The sequence below is a fragment of the Rutilus rutilus genome (assembly GCF_951802725.1).
Source record: "Rutilus rutilus genome assembly, chromosome: 14".
In the NCBI taxonomy this organism is placed as follows: Eukaryota; Metazoa; Chordata; class Actinopteri; order Cypriniformes; family Leuciscidae; genus Rutilus; species Rutilus rutilus.
Genome location: NC_140219.1, coordinates 36,669,949 through 36,690,500, shown reverse-complemented (window position 1 = coordinate 36,690,500; position 20,552 = coordinate 36,669,949). Strand labels below are relative to the sequence as shown.

The 20,552-nt window shown below is 39.5% G+C and overlaps 1 protein-coding gene across 2 annotated transcripts in view; it reads right to left on the bottom strand.

Moving 5' to 3' along the window:
- LOC311304235 (uncharacterized protein) overlaps nucleotides 1-20,552 on the bottom strand; it is an 807,935-nt gene that overhangs the window by 718,778 nt on the left and 68,605 nt on the right. Inside the window, exons 3-8 of one of the 2 annotated variants that reach the window (XM_084431142.1) lie at nucleotides 14,259-14,363; nucleotides 13,144-13,248; nucleotides 12,637-12,721; nucleotides 12,143-12,305; nucleotides 10,221-12,048; nucleotides 4,133-4,300 (exon numbers count right to left, since the gene is read on the bottom strand). In XM_084431142.1, the coding sequence (XP_084287268.1) occupies nucleotides 4,133-4,300; nucleotides 10,221-12,048; nucleotides 12,143-12,305; nucleotides 12,637-12,721; nucleotides 13,144-13,248; nucleotides 14,259-14,363 (2,454 nt within the window). The remainder of the gene's footprint in view (nucleotides 1-4,132; nucleotides 4,301-10,220; nucleotides 12,049-12,142; nucleotides 12,306-12,636; nucleotides 12,722-13,143; nucleotides 13,249-14,258; nucleotides 14,364-20,552) is intronic. The other variant, XM_084431143.1, reaches the window with a different exon arrangement.

The window sequence follows — 20,552 nt, the reverse complement described above, 5'->3', positions numbered from 1 at the left end:
AGCGTATTCTACGCAGTACTCGTTCCTCTCTCTAGAGAGAACCGAGGTTACGTTAGTAACCGAGTACGTTTACTGGCTTCTTATTGACGCTCAACTTAGGGACCGTGCGGTTTTTTTAACGGAATTGTGTTACTTTTGTGTCTATTTTCAGAAGAAAAGAATATATATATATATATTTTTTTTTTTTTATGCAAATAACACTGATATATCAGCGAAAATGGACTGTAAAAATATAAAGGCACATAATTAGGCTACAGTATTCTTTAATAATTGTACATGTCATCAGCTCAATTTATAGGGACCATGTGGTTTTTCTCTTATTTACACTTTTTAGGGACCCTGTTTATATTGTAGGCCTATTTATTTTCAGAAAATAATAATACATTATTCTGAAAGGTAAATAACAAATAATAATAACATAAAATGACTGTAAAAAATATAATGAGGCCTATACATCAATCTTTAATTATTGCAAATAACATAATTTGAATGTATTTAAAAATAAATATATTGAATACTTTTTATTTTTATTATTGTTACAAATTAAAATTTCACAAGGTAACCAGAGATTATGCTCCAGCTTGGATCCAGCCCCTTATGAAGACTGATTATATGATAAATATATATAAATTATAATTTTATCATTGCTTTAAACTGCACATTAATTTTGCTTAAAATGCATGCATTTGTAAACACTAATTTGTTCTATCTTATAACTGTACTTTCTGATATCTCATAAAATCCTACTGTGGTTTTGTAACAGAAATCTGCATTTTCTGTAAAGCTGCTTTGAAATATGTATTGTGAAAAGTGTTATACAAATGAATGTATGTATGAATTAAATTGAATTGACTTGAAAGAGCCATTGCATTGTTACTGTACATTTTAAAGTTATGGACCCAATCTGACAATACAGAAGAGTTATCACATTGTTGGCCCATTTGGGGGTGTTTCACTGATGCTTTATCCTGCATCTGTGCTTGAATATAATCATGCACAATTTCAGATATTTATACTGTATAATTTTGAAATTATGGACCCATGAAAAAGGCCAAAATTACCCATTGCCCATTGGGGGGATCTATATCTCAGCTGCCTTTGAGGGTGCGTTAAAAGTTGCACTGGGGCCTTATACCCATTGTGCTTGACTGTCACCATAAACAAATTTAGACATTTTTACTGTAGCATTGTGAAGTTAGTAGAGCTACTACAAATTTTAAGCATTTTTTATTGTAGTATTATTTTTGTATGAAGCTTTAAAAATGGCACTTTACACAGTGCACAATGAGCTGCCTAATGTATTTTCTGCCCATTTCGCGGCGCTGTTTCTCAGCCGCCTCAGAGGGTGCGTTAAATTGGACATGATCCAATTATAGTAGAGCTATTACTCTAACAGAATCCAAATTTTAAGCAGTTTTTACTGTGGAATTATTTTTTTATGAAGCGTTAAACTTGGAAATTTACACAGTGCACAATGAGCCGCCTAATGTATTTTCTGCCCATTTCGCGGCGCTGTTTCTCAGCCGCCTCAGAGGGTGCGTTAAATTGGACACTGTCCCATTATAGTAGAGCTACTACTCTAACGATATCCAAATTTTAAGCAGTTTTTACTGTAGAATTATTTTTGTATGAATTCTTGAACTTGATACATTACACAATGTACAATAATCCGCCTATTACATTTTCTGCACAATTCGCGGGGCTGTTTCTCGGCAACCTCATAGGGTGTTAAATTGGACATTATCCCATTATAGTAGTGCTAATAGTCTAACGAAATCCAAATTTTAAGCAGTTTTTACTGTGGAATTATTTTTTTATGAAGCTTTAAACTTGGCACTTTACACAGTGCACAATGAGCCGCCTAATGTATTTTCTGCCCATTTCGCGGCGCTGGTTCTCAGCCGCCTCAGAGGGTGCGTTAAATTGGACATGATCCCATTATAGTAGAGCTATTACTCTAACAAACACCAAATTTTAAGCAGTTTTTACTGTGGAATTATGTTTTTATGAAGCGTTAAACTTGGAACTTTACACAGTGCACAATGAGCCGCCTAATGTATATTTTCTGCCCATTTCGCGACGCTGTTTCTCAGCCACCTCAGAGGGTGCGTTAAATTGGACACTGTCCCATTATAGTAGAGCTACTACTCTAACGATATCCAAATTTTAAGCAGTTTTTACAGTAGAATTATTTTTGTATGAATTCTTGAACTTGATACATTACACAATGTACAATAATCCACCTATTGCATTTTCTGCACAATTCGCGGCGCTGTTTCTCGGCAACCTCAGAGGGTGCGTTAAATTGGACATAATGCCATTATAGTAGAGCTACTACTCTAACGAAATCCAAATTTTAAGCAGTTTTTACTGTGGAATTATTTTTGATGAAGCGTTAAACTTGGCACTTTACACAGTGCACAATGAGCCGCCTAATATATTTTCTGCCCATTTCGTGGCGCTGTTTCTCAGCCGCCTCAGAGGGTGCGTTAAATTGGACACTGTCCCATAATAGTAGAGCTACTACTCTAACGAAATCCAAATTTTAAGCAGTTTTTACTGTAGAATTATTTTTGTATGAATTTTTTTACTTGACGCATTACACAATGTACAATCCGCCTATTGCATTTTCTGCACAACTCGCGGCGCTGTTTCTCGGCAACCCCAGAGGGTGCGTTAAATTGGACATTATCCCATTATAGTAGAGCTACTACCCTAACGAAATCCAAATTTTAAGCAGATTTTACTGTAGAATTATTTTTGTATGAATTTTTTTAACTTGACACATTACATAATGTACAATAATCCACCTATTGCATTTTCCGCCCATTTCGCGGGACTGTTTCTCACTCGCCTCAGAGGGTGCGTTAAATTAGACATTATCCCATTATAGTAGAGCTACTACTCTAACGAAATCCAAATTTTAAGCACTTTTTGCTGTGGAATTATTTTTTTATGAAGCTTTAAACTTGGCACTTTTCACAGTGCACAATGAGCCGCCTAATGTATTTTCTGCCCATTTCGCGGTGCTGTTTCTCGGCCGCATCAGAGGGTGCGTTAAATTGGATATTATCCCATTATAGTAGTGCTGTTCCTCTAATGAAATCCAAATTCTAAGCAGTTTTTACTGTAGAATTATTTTTTTATGAATTTCCTAACTTGGCATTACACAGTGCACAATAAGACTCCTAATACATTTTCTGGCCATTTCGCGGCGCTGTTTCTCGGCCGCCTCAGAGGGTGCGTTAAATTGGTCTAATAAGCGAAGTCCACAGAAGTCCACAGTAGTCGATTGTCGAGTTCACGCACGTGATCATAGGTACTAAACCTATGCGCGTGAACTCGACAATCGATTACTGTGGACTTCGACCGAAAACAGGATGTAAATACAGGTATGTGCGCTGGCTGAATAAACATCATTTTTTATATATTTCTTTCACATCTACTGCAGTCAGATTCACCCGCGTTCACTCCGAAGGAATCACTCACATGACCTGTGCACTTGTAATGACACATCAAGGATGTTAAGAGGCTAAAAGCAGGTTTAAAACTTGCCCCATTGAAGTCAACAGGGTGCAAATTTTAAAACGAGGATAACACGGTGTAGGCAACACCGATTTTTGTCGTTGTTCTCTGTACTGACAGCACTCCAAATGTACAAAAAAATGAGCTCAATGTTAAAATTGACCGGAGTTCTCCTTTAATCTTAAGAGCTGTAACTGTAAAAGCGTGCTAAAAGTTTTCAAGAGAGTTCCACTTGTAATACTTATTTCATATGCAAAGATATTAGCCAATCACAGCAGTGGGCATTTACACTGAAGTCTCACAGCAAACACACCCCTTCAAACCAGAGATCAAATCAGAGGGTAAAAATCAAGGTGGGAAAAATGCCGTTTATTCCTAAATGATGACAATTTTTGATTATACAATTTATGATTTTATAAATTATATTAACATTATGAATGCAAAACATGAAACATTATAAAACAATAAAACAATGCAGTTCATGACCCCTTTAACATTGCCATATTCAATAACATGTTAAAAAAAAACTATTCTGAGTTTTCATGATCGAAATATATTTAAAAGTAAAGAATATTTTAAAAATATATTCAGTTGTGACACAACTTACCTCAGTATCTTTAATGTATGGTTTATCTTCAGTCCAGTGCAGAGCAGCTTCACTCCTGAATCCTGCAGATTATTATTGTTCATGTTCAGCTCTTTCAGATTGGTATCTGATCCAAGAATTGTAGCCAAAGCCGAACAGCTTTTGTCTGTTAAGCCACAATCATTTAGCCTGTAAGACAAATAAATTACATCACGAAATTAGGTGGAACATTTATATATACAAATATTACATATATTTTCCATTATTTTATTATATATATATATATGTGTGTGTGTGTGTGTGTGTATGTGTGTGTAAAAATAGAAGGTTGAGCTACACACTAAAAAAAACTAGCCTTTTCTATATATTAATTTTGATTAAGTGAACAATTTGCTCAATTAAATGAGACATGCTTGAATAAAAATATTTTTGTAAAGATTTATAGTTTAAATTACAATGAGTTTTACATTTGTCTCGAGGAGGACATTCTGGGGGTTTAATGATTTCAGCATTGAAGTTATGTAAGAGCATATGTGCTTTATAGCAGAAGATGAAGAGAACTACATATTGAAATTTAGTGAAAATAACTATAAACCAGTGTGTTGTATGATAACAATACTGTTGTGCTTCATCCTCTGCTAACTCAACCCTATAAAGCCTAATGTATCATATTTGATACATGAATGTCTAAGGCCTCTAAATTATATCAATTTGATCAAAACTTTAATGAAAAAAATTAGCTGAAAATCTACTACATGCCTTCTGTCATCTGATTGATAGTTAATACTTTTTAGCAAGTAAAAGGCCTTTTAGTTTAATTCTAAATCAGTGTTGTTTTTTTTGTTTTGTTTTTTGCTGTGAAATCTTTACTGATTAACCCTCTGATTAACCCTTACTCCGTCATTTATGGTCATACAGAAAAAAGTGTGATATTTTTACTTTTGTATGTGTCCACTTACAATCAAATCAAAACATTGTGCTTTTGTAAAATAAAGAAAATAAACAGGGTGTGCGTTCTGCCTCTCCGTCGCGGTGAACTTTTTTTTCTTGAGCACGTCTATAAACTGAAACAAAACTCAGCGAATACTTGTCACACATTTATGAGCCATATACCTTTATAAACATTTAAGTGTGTACTTTTAAATGATTGGATTCAAACTGAAAACAAATATTCTCTGTTTAAGTAATTTGTATAAAACCAACAAGATTCTCAAACGCTTCCTAATTATTTTTAATTTGAACACGCCCACTCACGCAAAAGACATTCACATGCAAATCTCCACATGGAACACGAACGCGCTCGTTACCTCAGAAACAAAACACCAAAACACTTCACAAGTCTTTGCTTTTCGTCGAGTTTGAAAGACGCGCCGTGAGCTTACATTGGATTTAGGCTACCTCAGAAGAAGAAGAACGCGATTTGAAGACAAGAAAGATGTAAGGTAAGAAATTCTTACATATTAGTTTGTTATTGTTGCATAAATTTCACATTGCAGTTGAACTGTTGCTAGATATATGGTGAATATTATAATATTTAGACCCGTGTTTACTGTTACTGTGTTTGTGGATATCTGCTCAAATGTAGATATGTAGGCTATATGGTAACCATAATGTTTTATATTTGAGCGCGATCGCGTTTGAATGTATCATATTTTGCAGCGCGATCGCATTTGAATGTATCATATTTTGGATCGCGATCGCGTTTGAAAAGCACCAAACGGCTTCATGTTTTTACTATTATCTCATTTCATATCATCATAACGAATGGAAACATTTGAAGTAACATGATAATCAATATATTTTTCTCTAGCTTAGTTGTTACTGAAATATTTTGGAAGATTTATAGGCTGCTATAGGTTATTGTTATTATTATTTTACTTTATGCAGCACTGCGCATAGCCTATGCCTACAAGGCACAACAAACCTGGTGTTCATTATATTATATATTGTTGGAAACATTTATGTGTGTGTGTGTGTGTGTGTATTCTGTGAATTTTAAAAAGCAATTTTAAGCAGAAAAATCTAAAATTTATTCCCAAAATCGTGCAGGCCTTTCTCTTGATATCAGTATGTTCACTTTTTTTTTTTTTCAGGGCCCAGATGCCACTGAGTCCTGCTGACTTCAACATTCACATGAGTCTCTGTACATGAACATGGTAAAGTGAAAATCAAACACCTTGGAAATGAAAGGTATGTACAATGTTTTTAGGAATGGCACAAAGGCCTCTGTCTTTGGATAATTGTTTTCAATGAGTGCTTTTTTGTCATTTGTTGTGTATCTTAGGATTATGTTGTGTTGTAAATAAATCCAAAAAAATCTAAAAGCCATTCTTTTTTAAATCTCCTCATTCTTTGTGCAAGGTTGCTCAGAATGATAGGGCCTGATAGCTCCTAATAGGGCCGTTAGGGGAGGGTCTTTGTCTTTCTCAGGTGTGAAAAGCTTACATATTAATGAGCTCCCGCATAAAGCTTTTTCACACAAAACACGTCGTAAAATTTTTAAATCAATATATTGTCTTATCGGAATGAGCAGTCAGGGTGATTTTCAAATAGTTTTAGAGCAAATATTCTAGGCTAAAATAATCAGTATGGGTTTCATGACCTTATTTCAGTGATAATTTTTTTTTGTATTTTCACAAACCACGCATAAATGTCATTATCTCAAAACAACAAACTTTTACACACATGCTGCTGATATATTATTGTAGCAGAGTTTGTGCTGAATACAGTGTAATTAGACTTTAGCCATGAAAATGTCACAAGTAACAGAAATAAGCACAAATGTCAGAGCATGTCAGAACACCTCCAGGGCCCAGAAAACAGCTCAGACCCCAGAGGGTTAAAGTAACCCTAAGAGAAGAAACCTAAGAATTTATTTATAGGTAATGTTTCAAGATAACAATTATTAGATTAAAATAACTTTTTTTTTGTTGAAAAAAAAGTTAAAATGTATATATCAAATATGATTCAACAGGCTTTTGATACATTTTTTTTGTATCTCTCAATCATCTATGTATTGCATTGCAATATGTTTTGCTCGCAACAATCAAAACTACAGAACTAAAACTTATGAAATTTAGCAAGAATGCGCTTGCACCCCCTGCTGGTGGGGTCGACTAACAGCAGATGGAGAGTGTGCTCGGCATTCTACTGCTTTTCCTTCAGTTCCTGGATGTCAATGTTGAATTTACTGTCGAATTTGAACCACTGGATTTGTAGAAGCGAATTTGCAAAGCGAAATAAAATGGACTGAAAATTGCCTGTTGAATATTATAGGTTGTATTTTTAAACAGTTTGAATATTTTGGAAGTGAAATATGAAAGGTGAATATGGATTATTGAATTTTTAATAATGAAAATGTGTTTGAAATGTTTTTAATTGAAATATTCACAGCTTAAATATTCAAGCATGTTGAATTTCAGCCCATAAAAATGCAAGCCCTAAAAATACAATGCATTAAAATGCAAGCATGGTTAATGCAATGGCTATTTTTTTCAAGTAGTGCAATTCAACAGGCTTTTTTATTCCAAAAACATTTGACATTATTTTACTTCCATAAAAATAAACATAATCCTAGGTATTTATTTGAAACGGTGGCTAAACTAACGAAAAATAAAGCTTCAAGCCCAGAAGTTTCCAAGCAACACAGCAGTAATGACTTCATGAAGTTCTTCACTTATAAGATTGATAATATCAGGGACAAAATTATAACTATGCAACCGTCTACTACAGTATCGCATCAGGCAGTGCATTGTAGTGTCCCTGAGGAAAAAATTTATTCATTTATTGCTATAGGAGAGGAAGAATTTTGCAAACTCGTTAATTCATCTAAATCGACAACATGTATGTTAGACCCTATACCAACTAAGCTACTGAAAGAGATGCTTCCTGAGGTCATAGATCCTCTTCTTACTATCATTAATTCGTCTTTGTCTCTAGGATACGTACCAAAAACTTTTAAGCTGGCTATGTTTAAACCGCCTGTTAAAAAAACGCAACTTGATCCTACAGAATTAGTCAATTACAGGCCGATCTCGAATCTATCTTTTCTGTCAAAGATATTAGAAAAAGCCAGTATCCTCACAACTGTGTTCCTTTCTTGAAAGAAATTATATCTGTGAGGATTTCCAGTCCGGATTTAGACCGTACCATAGAACCGAGACAGCTCTCATTAGAGTCACAAATGATTTGCTCTTATCATCCGATCGTGGTTGTGTCTCTCTATTAGTGTTACTTGATCTTAGTGCTGCATTTGACACCATTGACCACAACATTCTCTTAAATAGACTAGAAAACTATGTTGGCATTAGTGGAATTGCACTAGCATGGTTTAAATCATACTTATCTGACCGTTATCAGTTTGTAGCAGTAAATGAAGAGATGTCTCATAGATCACAAGTTCAGTATGGCGTACCACAAGGCTCAGTACTAGGACCGCTGCTGTTCACTCTGTACATGCTACCATTAGGAGATATCATTAGGAAGCATGGCATTAGCTTTCACTGTTATGCCGACGATACTCAGCTGTATATTTCTTCAAAACCTAACGAAACTTACCAATTCACAAAACTAACGGAATGCATAGCTGATATAAAAAATTGGATGACTCGTAATTTCCTACTTCTAAATTCTGAAAAAACAGAGATTCTAATTATTGGACAAAAAACTTCCTCATGTAATAACCTAGAATACTGTCTAACACTTGATGGCTGCTCTGTCAAGTCTTTGTCGTCGGTTAGGAACCTGTGTGTGCTCTTTGATACCAATCTTTTATTTGAAAGTCACGTGTCTAATATCTGTAAAGCCGCATTTTTCCATCTTAAAAATATATCTAAATTACGCCATATGCTCTCATTGACAAATGCGGAACAATTAGTTCATGCGTTCATGACCTCAAGGCTAGATTATTGTAATGCTCTACTGGGTGGTTGCCCTGCATGCTTAATAAACAAACTACAGCTAGTCCAAAACACAGCAGCTCGAATTCTTACCAGAACCAGGAAGTATGACCATATTAGCCCGGTTCTGTCAACACTGCATTGGCTCCCTATTAAACATCGCATCAATTTTAAAATATTGCTGATTACTTACAAAGCACTAAATGGTTTAGCTCCGCAGTACTTGAGTGAGCTCTTAACGCATTATAGTCCGTCACGTCTATTGCGATCTCAAAATTCCGGCCATTTAATAATACCTAGAATATCAAAATCGACTGCTGGCGGTAGATCCTTTTCCTATTTAGCGCCAAAACTTTGGAACAGTCTTCCTACCATTGTCCAGGAAGCAGACACACTCTGTCAGTTCAAAGCCAGATTAAAGACACATCTCTTTGACCTAGCATTCACATAACACGTTATAGACTTCTATAATTCAATGTTAGGCTGCATAGATTAGGTCAGCCGGAACCGGGAACACTTCCCATAAATCCTGATTACATACTCGTTACATCATAAGAAGAATGGCATCTACGCTAATTTTAGTGTCTTTGTTTATCCCAAGGTTTTCCCGCAGCCTGCCGGATCCAGGCCGTATCCAGATCTGACGAAGGAACTTCGCCTGGACCCGATGACAACGCAGTGCTGAAGTGCCAACTAGTCTCTCCCTATGGAGGATCCCTTTCCCACTCTACAGATAAAGCGTTGTCTGGAAAATTCGTTTCGCGTACCTTCCCCGAAGTGACAAAATAAAATAAAATTCTGTATCAAAATTTATAAGGAAAGCCCAGTACTTTATTTAGGCTTGGTTTGTAGGGAATTCCAAACCTGCGCATATATATTCAAACGAACATAACTATAGAACCAATTCTTAATGCGCATGTGAACGCCATCAGCGTTTCTCACAGGTTCGCGTTTAAAGTCTGTGTAGAGAAAATGGTGTCGTCTTAGCGGCCCCTAATTTAATAACAAATGATCGTTGTGACGGAAGTGAATCAATCAAAACTAACTTTAGCTGGAAAATAACTTTATTAAAGAACCGCTATAAAGCCAAAACAATCTCTGTTACCATGAATTATACGTTTATCTCTGTAAAGCTGCTTTGAAACAATCTACATTGTTAAAGGTGCTATAAAAATGAAGATGACTTAACTTGACTTGACTAAGTGACTTACAGAGCTCTTCTGGAGGCTTTAATGACTGCCAAAAATCTGATGAGACACTCGTCTGATCTCTTGAATTTCTGAAGCTCAAACTCCTCCAGCTCTTCCTCTGATGTCAACAACACAAAGGCCAAAGCAGACCACTGGGCAGGTGAAAGGTCACCAGATGAGAGACTTCCTTTGCTAAACTGGGTCTGAATCTCCTTCACCAGAGTTTGGTCGTTCAGTTCATTCAGACAGTAGAACAGATTGATGGTTCTCTCTACAGGAAGATCATCTTCTAATTTCTGCTTGATGTACTGAACTATTTCCTTGTTGCTCTGGTCATTGCTGTCTTGCTGTGTTAACAGACCTCGTAAGAGTCGTTGATTGGACTGGAGTGACAGACCGAGGAGGAAGCGAAGGAAAAGGTCCAGCAGTCCATTGTCACTCTCGAGCGTCTTGTCCACTGCAGTTTTGAGTAAATCAATCATGGTTTCATTTCTGTTTTCCTGTTCTGTAGACTCATGAAGAAACACACTTGTCTTGTTGATGTCCAGAAACAGATGTGCATAAAGGGCTGCAATAAACTCTTGAATGCTCAAGTGAACAAAGCAGTACATGGTACCAAGAATGATCCCTGTTTCCTTAAAGATCTGGGTACACATGCCTGAGTACACTGATGCCTTATAGACGTCAATACCACAGGCTTCCAGGTCTGTGTCATAGAAGATCAGGTTGTTTCTTTCCAGCTGATGAAACGCCAGTTTCCCCAGTGAAAGGATGGCGCCTTTATCCCAGGAAACATCTGGTGCGTATTCTCCATCATACTTTCGGCGGCTCTGCTGGATCTGAAAGCGGAGAAAGTGTGTGTACATTTGTGTCAGAGTCTTGGGAGTGTCTTCAGTGTTTGATTCCTGCAGTGTTTTAGAGATCTCATCAGCCTGAGTGTTTTTCACATCACTATTTCTTTTCTCCTCCAGAATGTTCTGGAGAACAGTGGCTGAAATCCAGCAGAAGACTGGGATGTGGCACATGATAAAGAGACTCTTTGATTTTTTAACATGATCTATGATTGTGTTGGCCTGATTCTCATCCGTGAATCTTTTTTTGAAGTACTCTTCCTTCTGTGCGTCACTGAATCCTCGTATCTCTGTCAGACGGTCGATACAGTCAGGAGGAATCTTACTGGCAGCTGCTGGTCTGGTGGTGATCCAGATGAGAGCAGAAGGAAGCAGATTTCCCTTTATGAGGTTCGTTAGGAGAACATCCAGAGAGGCTGGTGACGACACATCACGCCACGTCTCATTACAATCAAACTTCAGAGGAAGGCGACATTCGTCCAATCCATCAAGGATGAACAGGACTTTGAATTGATTCCTTCTTGTAAGGTTCAGTCCTTTTGTCTCTGGGAAAAATTGAGTTATAAGGTCCATCAAACTCAGTATTTCTTTCTCCTTTAAGTTCATCTCTCTGAATGGAAGAGGAAATATGAAGCTGATATCTTGATTTTGTTTTCCTTCAGCCCAGTCTAGAACAAACTTTTGCGCAGAGACTGATTTCCCGATGCCAGCGACTCCTTTTGTCAGTACAGTTCGGATCTTCTTGTGTTGGTCAGGTGCTTCAAATAGATGTGTGGATTCAACCTGTATCTCTTGTGCTTCATGATGCCTGGAAGCAACTTCAATCTGTCTCACCTCATGTTCAGTATTGACCTGTTCACTGCCACCCTGAGTGATATAGAGATCTGTGTAGATGTTATTCAGAAGTGTGGAGTCACCTTGCTTCGCAATTCCTTCAAACACACACTGATACTTCTTCTCTAGGCCACATTTCAGCTGAGGAATGAAGAACAGCTCATCTAAACACAGGAACAGAAAATAGATAGTTTTAGTCTTAATTTTCTCTCCTCCATTTATAAGTGACAATCAGACAGATGATCATGAGTCTCTTACCTTCTAGAGTATCAGCAGCTTCATCTTGCTTTATCTCTCTCAGGTAATGTAGCGTGAGATCAAGAGCTGCTGCTTTGATACTGGATCTATTCTCATTAAAGTCCTTCACAATGGGTTGTGTGTTCTCATTTTGTAATATTTTCTCAAACTTTTCCAGTTCATGCTTCAGAAATATGATTATTTTGCAAAAATAAAGCAAATAAAATAAGAGACAGAACAACACAATTTAACCAGATCCACATCCATATTTGGTCAAAACTATTTATTCAGTAATTAAAAATATTTTCTAAAAGAAACCAGTTAAAAACCAAACACGTCAATCAGCTGCCATTTAACACAAAAAGTACAAAAACAACACTTGTTTTTTAGATTTTGATTGTTATTTTATGGGTTCTTAAAATTTCTATTTGATTATTTTTGCAAAAAAAATTAAAGTTCAGTAACTTATTATTTTGTTATAAATACAAACATTTATGAAAATATTTTTTTCCTACCTTAAATATCTCTAGAAGACTGTCTTTGAAATTCTTGAGGTTCCTGTGAGCCTGAACGTCTGAGTCTAATGTCTCAAACTGAAGCCTGTTAGCCAATAAAATAAAATACTGCATTTTCAGCCAAAATATTATTATTTTTAGCAGAGAAAAAGAAAACATTAGCAATTTTAGTTCAGTTTTTTTTTTTTTACTTTAGTTTTTACTGTTAAAGTATATGTTCTATTTAATTATAAATATATAGTGAATTCTGCATCGACAATAGGTATTTTAATATGTTGTGCAGTAGTTATGTCAGCACACTAAAATAAATTCTATTTTTTTATTACAAAAAATAGAATTATAATTCAAATCAAAATTTCAATCTTTTTGCTGATGCTCCCTTTGGGTTTTTATAGCACTGCTGTTTGTAAATTGGAACGATATTTGAACAAAGTTTTATGATAAATATTTGTTGAAATATTCGCTAACAGTCTATGTGTGACCAACAATAAGAAAAAAATGAAATACCTTTTGTAAGTTGATGGTTTTCTCTCACTGAAGTTTGCTCCATCATCTTTTGAGCAGTCACTCTTCACAGACACAGAGCTGGACACATATGAGCCTGATCTTACACTAATGACACAAAGAGCAGGAAGATAAAACACTTTACTACATGAAATACTTCACTCTCATTTGAAATGGTTTAGTGTAGGGCTGCTTGAGTATGGCAAAAATCATATATAATCAGACAGCCGTTATATGTGCTGTTTAATGCGTTTGCTATGTGGTGTTCTCCTCAGTGAATAACCTACATTGCACAGGTATATTCTCCATCTGTAAATGTTAGAAGTTCATGCAGATAATGTCCATTTTGCTGTCAGGAGTGGACGAGCCATTCTAAACTTCACAGACTTCACTGAAGAAGCACCAAACAGACGGAGCGCAATAGAAGAGAAGCACAACTAACAAATATAGCATTTTGCTAAAATATTTGTTTTTGGACAATAAATGTGCCATTTGTAGAATTACGTAAGTGGATTTTTATCATTGAAATGGGGTAATCAAATCTAGGCTTATATAATTACTAAGTAAAGATGAATGTGTGTTCCTCTTTCCTGTTTACATTTAGTCTGTGCTTCTTTTTTTTAAGTTTAGTGAATTTAACGTCTGCTTTAAAAAGCATTATTTTGATTGTACTGTTGTAACAATGTTAGTGTACTGTAATTTGGTTTGAAACCCTTTTTTGCACATATAGCAGAGCCTGCATGGTTACATTCACTATGTTTGTTTTCATTTCCTTCAATATGAACATTGTTTGTAGGACAACACTGGGCGGAATGTAAAATAACATGTCTTTAAAATAAATACAGAATTTTTATCCAAATAGAAAAAGGAAGAAAATATCAAGATATATATACAGTATATTGCAATGCAGCCAAAACAATACTGACATGATTTTTTTTTTTTTTTTTTTTTTTCATATCGCAGAGCCAAAAAATATACAAATATACAAAAAATATAATTCAAATCATTACAATCGTTTTAGCTGATTGTAAATTGGAACGATATTTGAATGATAAAGATTTGCTGAGATATTTTCTAACAGTCTTTGTGTGACCAAGAATAAGTAACACATGAAATACCTTTTGTTAGTTGATGGTTTTCTCTCACTGAAGTTTGCTCCATCATCTTTTGACTGGTCACTCTTCACAGACACAGAGCTGGACACATGTGAGCCTGATCTTTCACTAATGACACAAAGAGCAGGAAGATAAAACACTTTACTACAGGACATACTTCAGATTTTATGTTTAATTAAGCCCAGTTTACAGGGGTGGTTGATTATGATTTCACTTTTCAACTTTTTAACTTTAGTGTGTAATGTTGCTGTTTAAGCATAAACAACATCTTCAAAGTTACGAAGCTCACACTGCATGAAAAGTGGGATTTTCGTCAGGAAGCGGCACTGTAGATTGTCGTGGAAGTTCAGGTTTACGACTGCACGCGGCAATTTGCAGGCAACACCCGAAAACTGATATGAATTGTCGGAAATTGACGTGGGCCTTGCTTGGCAGTTGTCCTCCCATGACCCCCCTCCCCCTAATTCTAGGGGAGGCTTTAACATGTAAATGAAAATGCTGTGAGCTATACAAATGCAAATCAGGGCAGGGGGAGTTTTACCCCAGGTAACATTTTTCTAAAAGGTATTAAAATCTCTCCTATAAATAGATCAGGCTCAGTATAGCCTAATTATATACTCTTCAATTTTTTGCTTAAATTGATATATTTAATAAAAGTATGCTAGATTAGTTACTGTGTGTCTTTAGCAATGGCCAATGTTATGTGAAAAAGATAAACAAAACAATTTATTTCAACAATTAATTTTAATCAGGCTTTGCCACAAAGGTAAAATGTGCATTCCATGCAAACAGCATCACAATCTCCTAGAGCTCAACCACTGTGCATAATACAACTGTTCACGAACAAAAGATAGTATTTGACTCATGCTGCTTACACATACGCAATGACAATTATGCCTACTGTATATATAGAGTTACAACTACGATTAGAGTTGTTTGCATAAAATGTACCGTGAACATTCACGTTTGCCCAGTGATAGGCTACAATTTATCTCCATAAATACTATTTTCTCAATTCTGCGCATATATTTTTACTTACATCAATTGCTTGATCAATATCATCACATATTTTATATTTACATTTTTAACTGTAGGTACCACAAACAATTTTGATATAGGTAAGTATATTTTACACGTAGTACAATACTGTATGTGCTGCTTAGTGCTTATAAACACCAGACAGATAATGATTTATGATCTTTACTCATCTCACTTGCACAAAATAAATTCAGCAATAGAAAGCATATAAACGCACAGGTGAAATACACTGAAAATTATATGCATTTAAACGTTTGGTCGGGTTGAAGTCATCCCTCCGGATCTTCTGCATCCACTGAAAGGCAAGTCACCTGTCTTGAATCCTAAAAACACTCATTGTGTTGTGGTAATGGAACTCGGTCGCTGTTGTCTCTCGCTGTAAGATCACCGGAAGTTTTCACCGGAAGTAACGTTACTGGCCCACACACTTAAGTTTGAACGTCAACGGTCGTCGTGCACTGCACAGAGGCGCTACGAATCGGAGCAAGGGTAAGATTTAAAGAATATGCTTTCATTCTCCTGTATAAGGAAACAGATCTGTTAATAGATACCGATCTTAACCCTACATTTTGTTTTCACAGACTAACCTCACCTCATATTTGCTCGGAGCTATGTCTGCAAGTCCAGATTTACATGATGCTGATAATGACGACATTGTGTGTAAGTAACTTTTGTACTATTGTGGCCAAGTAGTGTATACCTTGTTTCTATTTTGCATTAAAAATAGGCTTGGTTGAGATGAGCAAAATCTGCGCAGAACCGATCACCGGTGATCAGCGAGAGATGCATGCCGGTTAGAAATGTGTCCGAGTGAGGTCCGCCTTGCTCTGATGTCATGCTGACGTATGTCAAAAATCTCTCGCGAGCGCAAGGCACACCTGTCGGATTCTGCAGTCGGGCGCAGTTGCTCTCCACCGACTGCGCTGATCAAAAGCATGATGGGAAACGACTTACTGACGACACAGCTTAATGCTCATTGGTTTAAACAACTGTGATGTATTGTTCTCTTTTAAAATGTTTGATTTTAAAACTCTGATATCATGTTTTATGTGTATACGTTATGTGTGAATATTCCCAAACTATCTAACAGTGCGATCTCTATGGGTTATGCAATGTAATTTTTATTTTAAAAAAAACACACAAAAAAACACATGTCTGTATTAAAGGTCCCATTCCATGGATTATTTTAATTATTTTATAATGTTTCCAGGGGTGCCCTTATAATGTTAGTATGTTTTTTAGATCAAAAATTGTTATAATTTAGAAATAAAAGGCATATTTCCTAGCCTGATTTCATTCCCTGGTTTGAACACTCTGTTTGAAGGGGCGTGTCTGCTGAGAGACTTCAGTGTAAACGCCCTCTGCTGTGATTGGCTGACATGCTTGCATATGAAATATCTGGCATTACATGTAGAACTATCTGGAAAACGTCTCCGGTTACTTTCGTAACCTCGGTTCCCTGAAAGGCAAGGAACGAGACATTACGGATGTCGTATATGGGAACTCCTCTCATCCTTCACTTCCGCTGAAATCTTATAGGCTAACGCCAGCAGAGCTGGCCAATTGACGCAAATATGCAAATACTGAAACACCGTTGCAGTTATAATGCAAGTGCAGCGTCAATTCCCTTCAGAATCGAACAACGCTAAATTAATAGCGAACACGGCGGCGAGCGTAATGTCTCGTTCCTTGCCTTTCAGGGAACCGAGGTTACGAAAGTAACCGGAGACGTTCCCTATCAAGGCTACGGAACTCGACATTACGGATGTCGTATATGGGAACTGTATAGAATCCCGCCGTGGCAGCAAACTACTGAACAGACCCAATACAAACCTCGCCCCCAGAATGGAAGTGCCTGATAGGCCGAGATTGACAAATAGCGAACCTCTAACCTCTGATAGGTCCAAAGGGACCAATCACAGGAACACACCAACACTACCGGAATTTGCATATCCCGAGCAGTATAACTGGGGGAAGGTTGCACTGTAGACCAACAGGGCAACAACAACAACAGAGAAGCCAACGCATAGCGGTGACAATAGTATAACACACAAATAGCACACAGAACAACTCATGAGCAAAGCGCAGAGCTGCTCTCTTAATGCTGTGTAAGCGATCAACTCACCGAAAGCACTCGAGACGCTACAGAGGGTAAATCCAACTTATAAAATCTGGCAAACGTGTTCTGAGAAGACCAGCCAGCCGCAAGACATAAATCCTGAATAGACATACCCTTAGTCCAGGCCCACGAGGAGGCAATCGCCCTAGTCGAATGGGCCTTGATGTTCAGGGGACATTCCTGTCCCAGGCAATCATAAGCCAAAACAATAGCGTCCACGATCCAGTGAGCAAGCCTCTGTTTTGAGACCCCCCGTCCCTTGTTGCATCCACCAAAGCACACAAACAGCTGGTCCGATTGTCGAAACGCTGCCGAGCGAGAAATGTATTCTCGGAGCGCTCTGACTGGGCAAATAGCACTCTGAGCATCCGAACCCTGAGAGGTTGATGGCTCAGCGGACAGGGCAGGCAGAGAAACGATCTGCGCTCTGAACGGGGTATTGAGCGACTTAGGAACGTAACCCGGTCTCGGTCTGAGAGTAACATTACAGTTTCCCGGTCCAAAGCGAATACAATCTTCACTTACAGAGAAAGCCTGTAAATCCCCAACCCGCTTCGCCGAGGCGAGAGCGAGAAGCAGAGCCGTTTTAATCGATAGCTCCTTAATGGCAATCGAGGCTAGGGGCTCAAAAGGCGGTCGTGACAAAGCCTCCAAGACCAAAGCTAAATCCCACGGCGGCACAGAAGGCGGCCGTGCAGGGCACAATCTCCTAGCTCCCTTGAGGAACCGTGTCACCGACGCATGTCTACCGATAGACTGTCCGTCAACAGGGGGGTGAAACGCGGCAATAGCGGCCACATAAACCTTCAGAGTGGATGGCAGGCTCCCTTCATCCATCCTATACTGAAGGAAGCGTAGAATATCCGACACAGAACAGTCCGCTGGGTCTATACCGACATCCTGACACCATTTAGAGAACACACCCCACTTCAGAGCATACAGGCGCCTGGTGGACGGAGCTCGCGCCTCCGCGATGGTATTCAAAACCCGCGAGTGCAGCGCGTCCCGCCCGCTCAGCGACCCTGTAGCGGCCACACATGGAGGCTCCACAGCGCGGGGCTGGGATGCCAGATCGTTCCGCTCGCCTGAGACAGAAGGTCCTTCCTGAGCGGGATCTCCCATGGCTGCCCTGCTAGCAACTCTACCAAATCCGCGAACCAGGGCTGATTCGGCCAGTTCGGGGCTACCAGAGTCACCGCCGCCTTCTCCTCCCTGATTTTGCACAACACCATGGGCAAAATTTTCACCGGAGGAAAGGCATAGAGACAGACTCTCGGCCATCGCGCAGTCAGCGCGTCCACCTCCCGGGGGGAACGGGACAGCGAGAAGAACATCTGACAGTGCGCGTTCTCGCTCGTTGCAAAGAGGTCGACCTCCGCCCTGCCGAAACGATTCCATATCAGCTGAACCGTCCCGGGGTGAAGCCTCCACTCCCCCTGGGGAATCCCGCTTCTCGAGAGCATATCCGCCCCGCGATTTAGAACACCGGGGATGTGCGCCGCTCTCACCGAGAGGAAAAACCGGTCCGCCCATAGCAGAAGGGATTCCGCCTGCCTGAATAGGGCTTTGGAATGTACACCGCCTTGGCGATTTATGTACGAAACCACGGAGGTGTTGTCTGTCCGAATCAACACATGCCGCTGCTCCAGCTGAGACCGGAAGGTTTTTAGAGCTAGAGAGACCGCTTCCAGTTCCAAGCGATTTATGTGCCACTCCATCTGCTTCTCTGACCACCGACCCGAGGCGGGCTTGCCCAAGCAGACCGCTCCCCATCCGGTGGATGAAGCGTCCGTCAGGACCTCCACTCGCTGCGTCACTAAGCCCATAGGGACACCTGAGCTGAAGAGATCTGGGTTCCTCCACGGGGCCAGGGCGCGGGCGCATCCGCTGGTGACCATAACGCGCCTGTGGCCAGAATACCACGCACTCGGGGGAACGCGCGCTTTCAGCCAGTGTTGAAGCGGTCTCATATGCAGCAGCCCCAGATGACACACCGAAGAAGCCGCTGCCATCCGTCCCAGTAGTCTCTGAAACTCTTTCAGTGGGACGAGCCTGCCAGGTCTGAAGAGACCGAGAGAAGAACTCAGAGCCTCCGCTCGCTCGGGGGAGAGGCGCGCTCTCATTCTCACCGAATCCAAGCACACTCCCAGGAATGTTATCGTCTGGCTCGGTGTGAGCACACTTTTCTGGACGTTCACCCTCAACCCGAGCATCTCCAAGTGTCGAAGGAGGGCATTCACGTGGCTGACCAGCGTTTCTCTCGACTGAGCGAGAACTAGCCAGTCGTCCAGATAGTTCAAGACGCGCATTCCGCTCGATCTGAGGGGTGAAAGTGCCGCGTCTACACATTTTGAAAACGTTCGGGGGGCTAGGGCCAGTCCAAACGGAAGCACCGTATATTGGTACGCCGAATCCTCGAACGCAAACCTCAGGAATCGTCTGTGACGTTTCACTATCTGAATGTGAAAGTAAGCGTCCTTTAAATCCACTGAAGCGAACCAATCCCCGGGGCGAATTTGCGCCAGGATTTGCTTCAGTGTTGTCATCCTGAAGGCGCGTTTGTGAAGCGCTCTGTTGACAGGTCTCAGATCCAGAATGGGGCGGAGACCCCCTCCCTTCTTCGGCACAACGAAGTAGCGGCTGTAGAACCCGCTGTCCCGTTCGCTCGGGGGAACTGGTTCTATAGCCTTTTTCTCGAGCAAGCTGCACACTTCCTGCCTCAGCACGTGAGCGTTTTGGGGCAAAGTTAATGACTGAATTACGCCGCGAAAGCGGGGTGGTCTGCGTTTGAACTGAAGTGTGTACCCGCGCCGAATTATATTCAACACCCACGGCGAAATGCCCGGAATAGCTTCCCACGCTGCCTGGAAACGACTGAGCGAGGGCTGATCTAAACCTGCGGTCATCGCCGCTGCGGTCATGGCCGCTATGTGAGTGTTGGGGGTAGTTATTGACCGTGACTCTGCGCTGCTCGAGGGCAGGGCGGGTAACACAGTGTGTGGTGCAAGAGGAGAAAAAAGCTCTGTTTGTGAAGTAGTAATTTGCTTTATTTGAACAACATTCACAACATTTACACACACAGAACAACTGCACGCGTCGCTCACAGAACTCTGAGGGACGAAGTGCACTAGAGCGCGCCG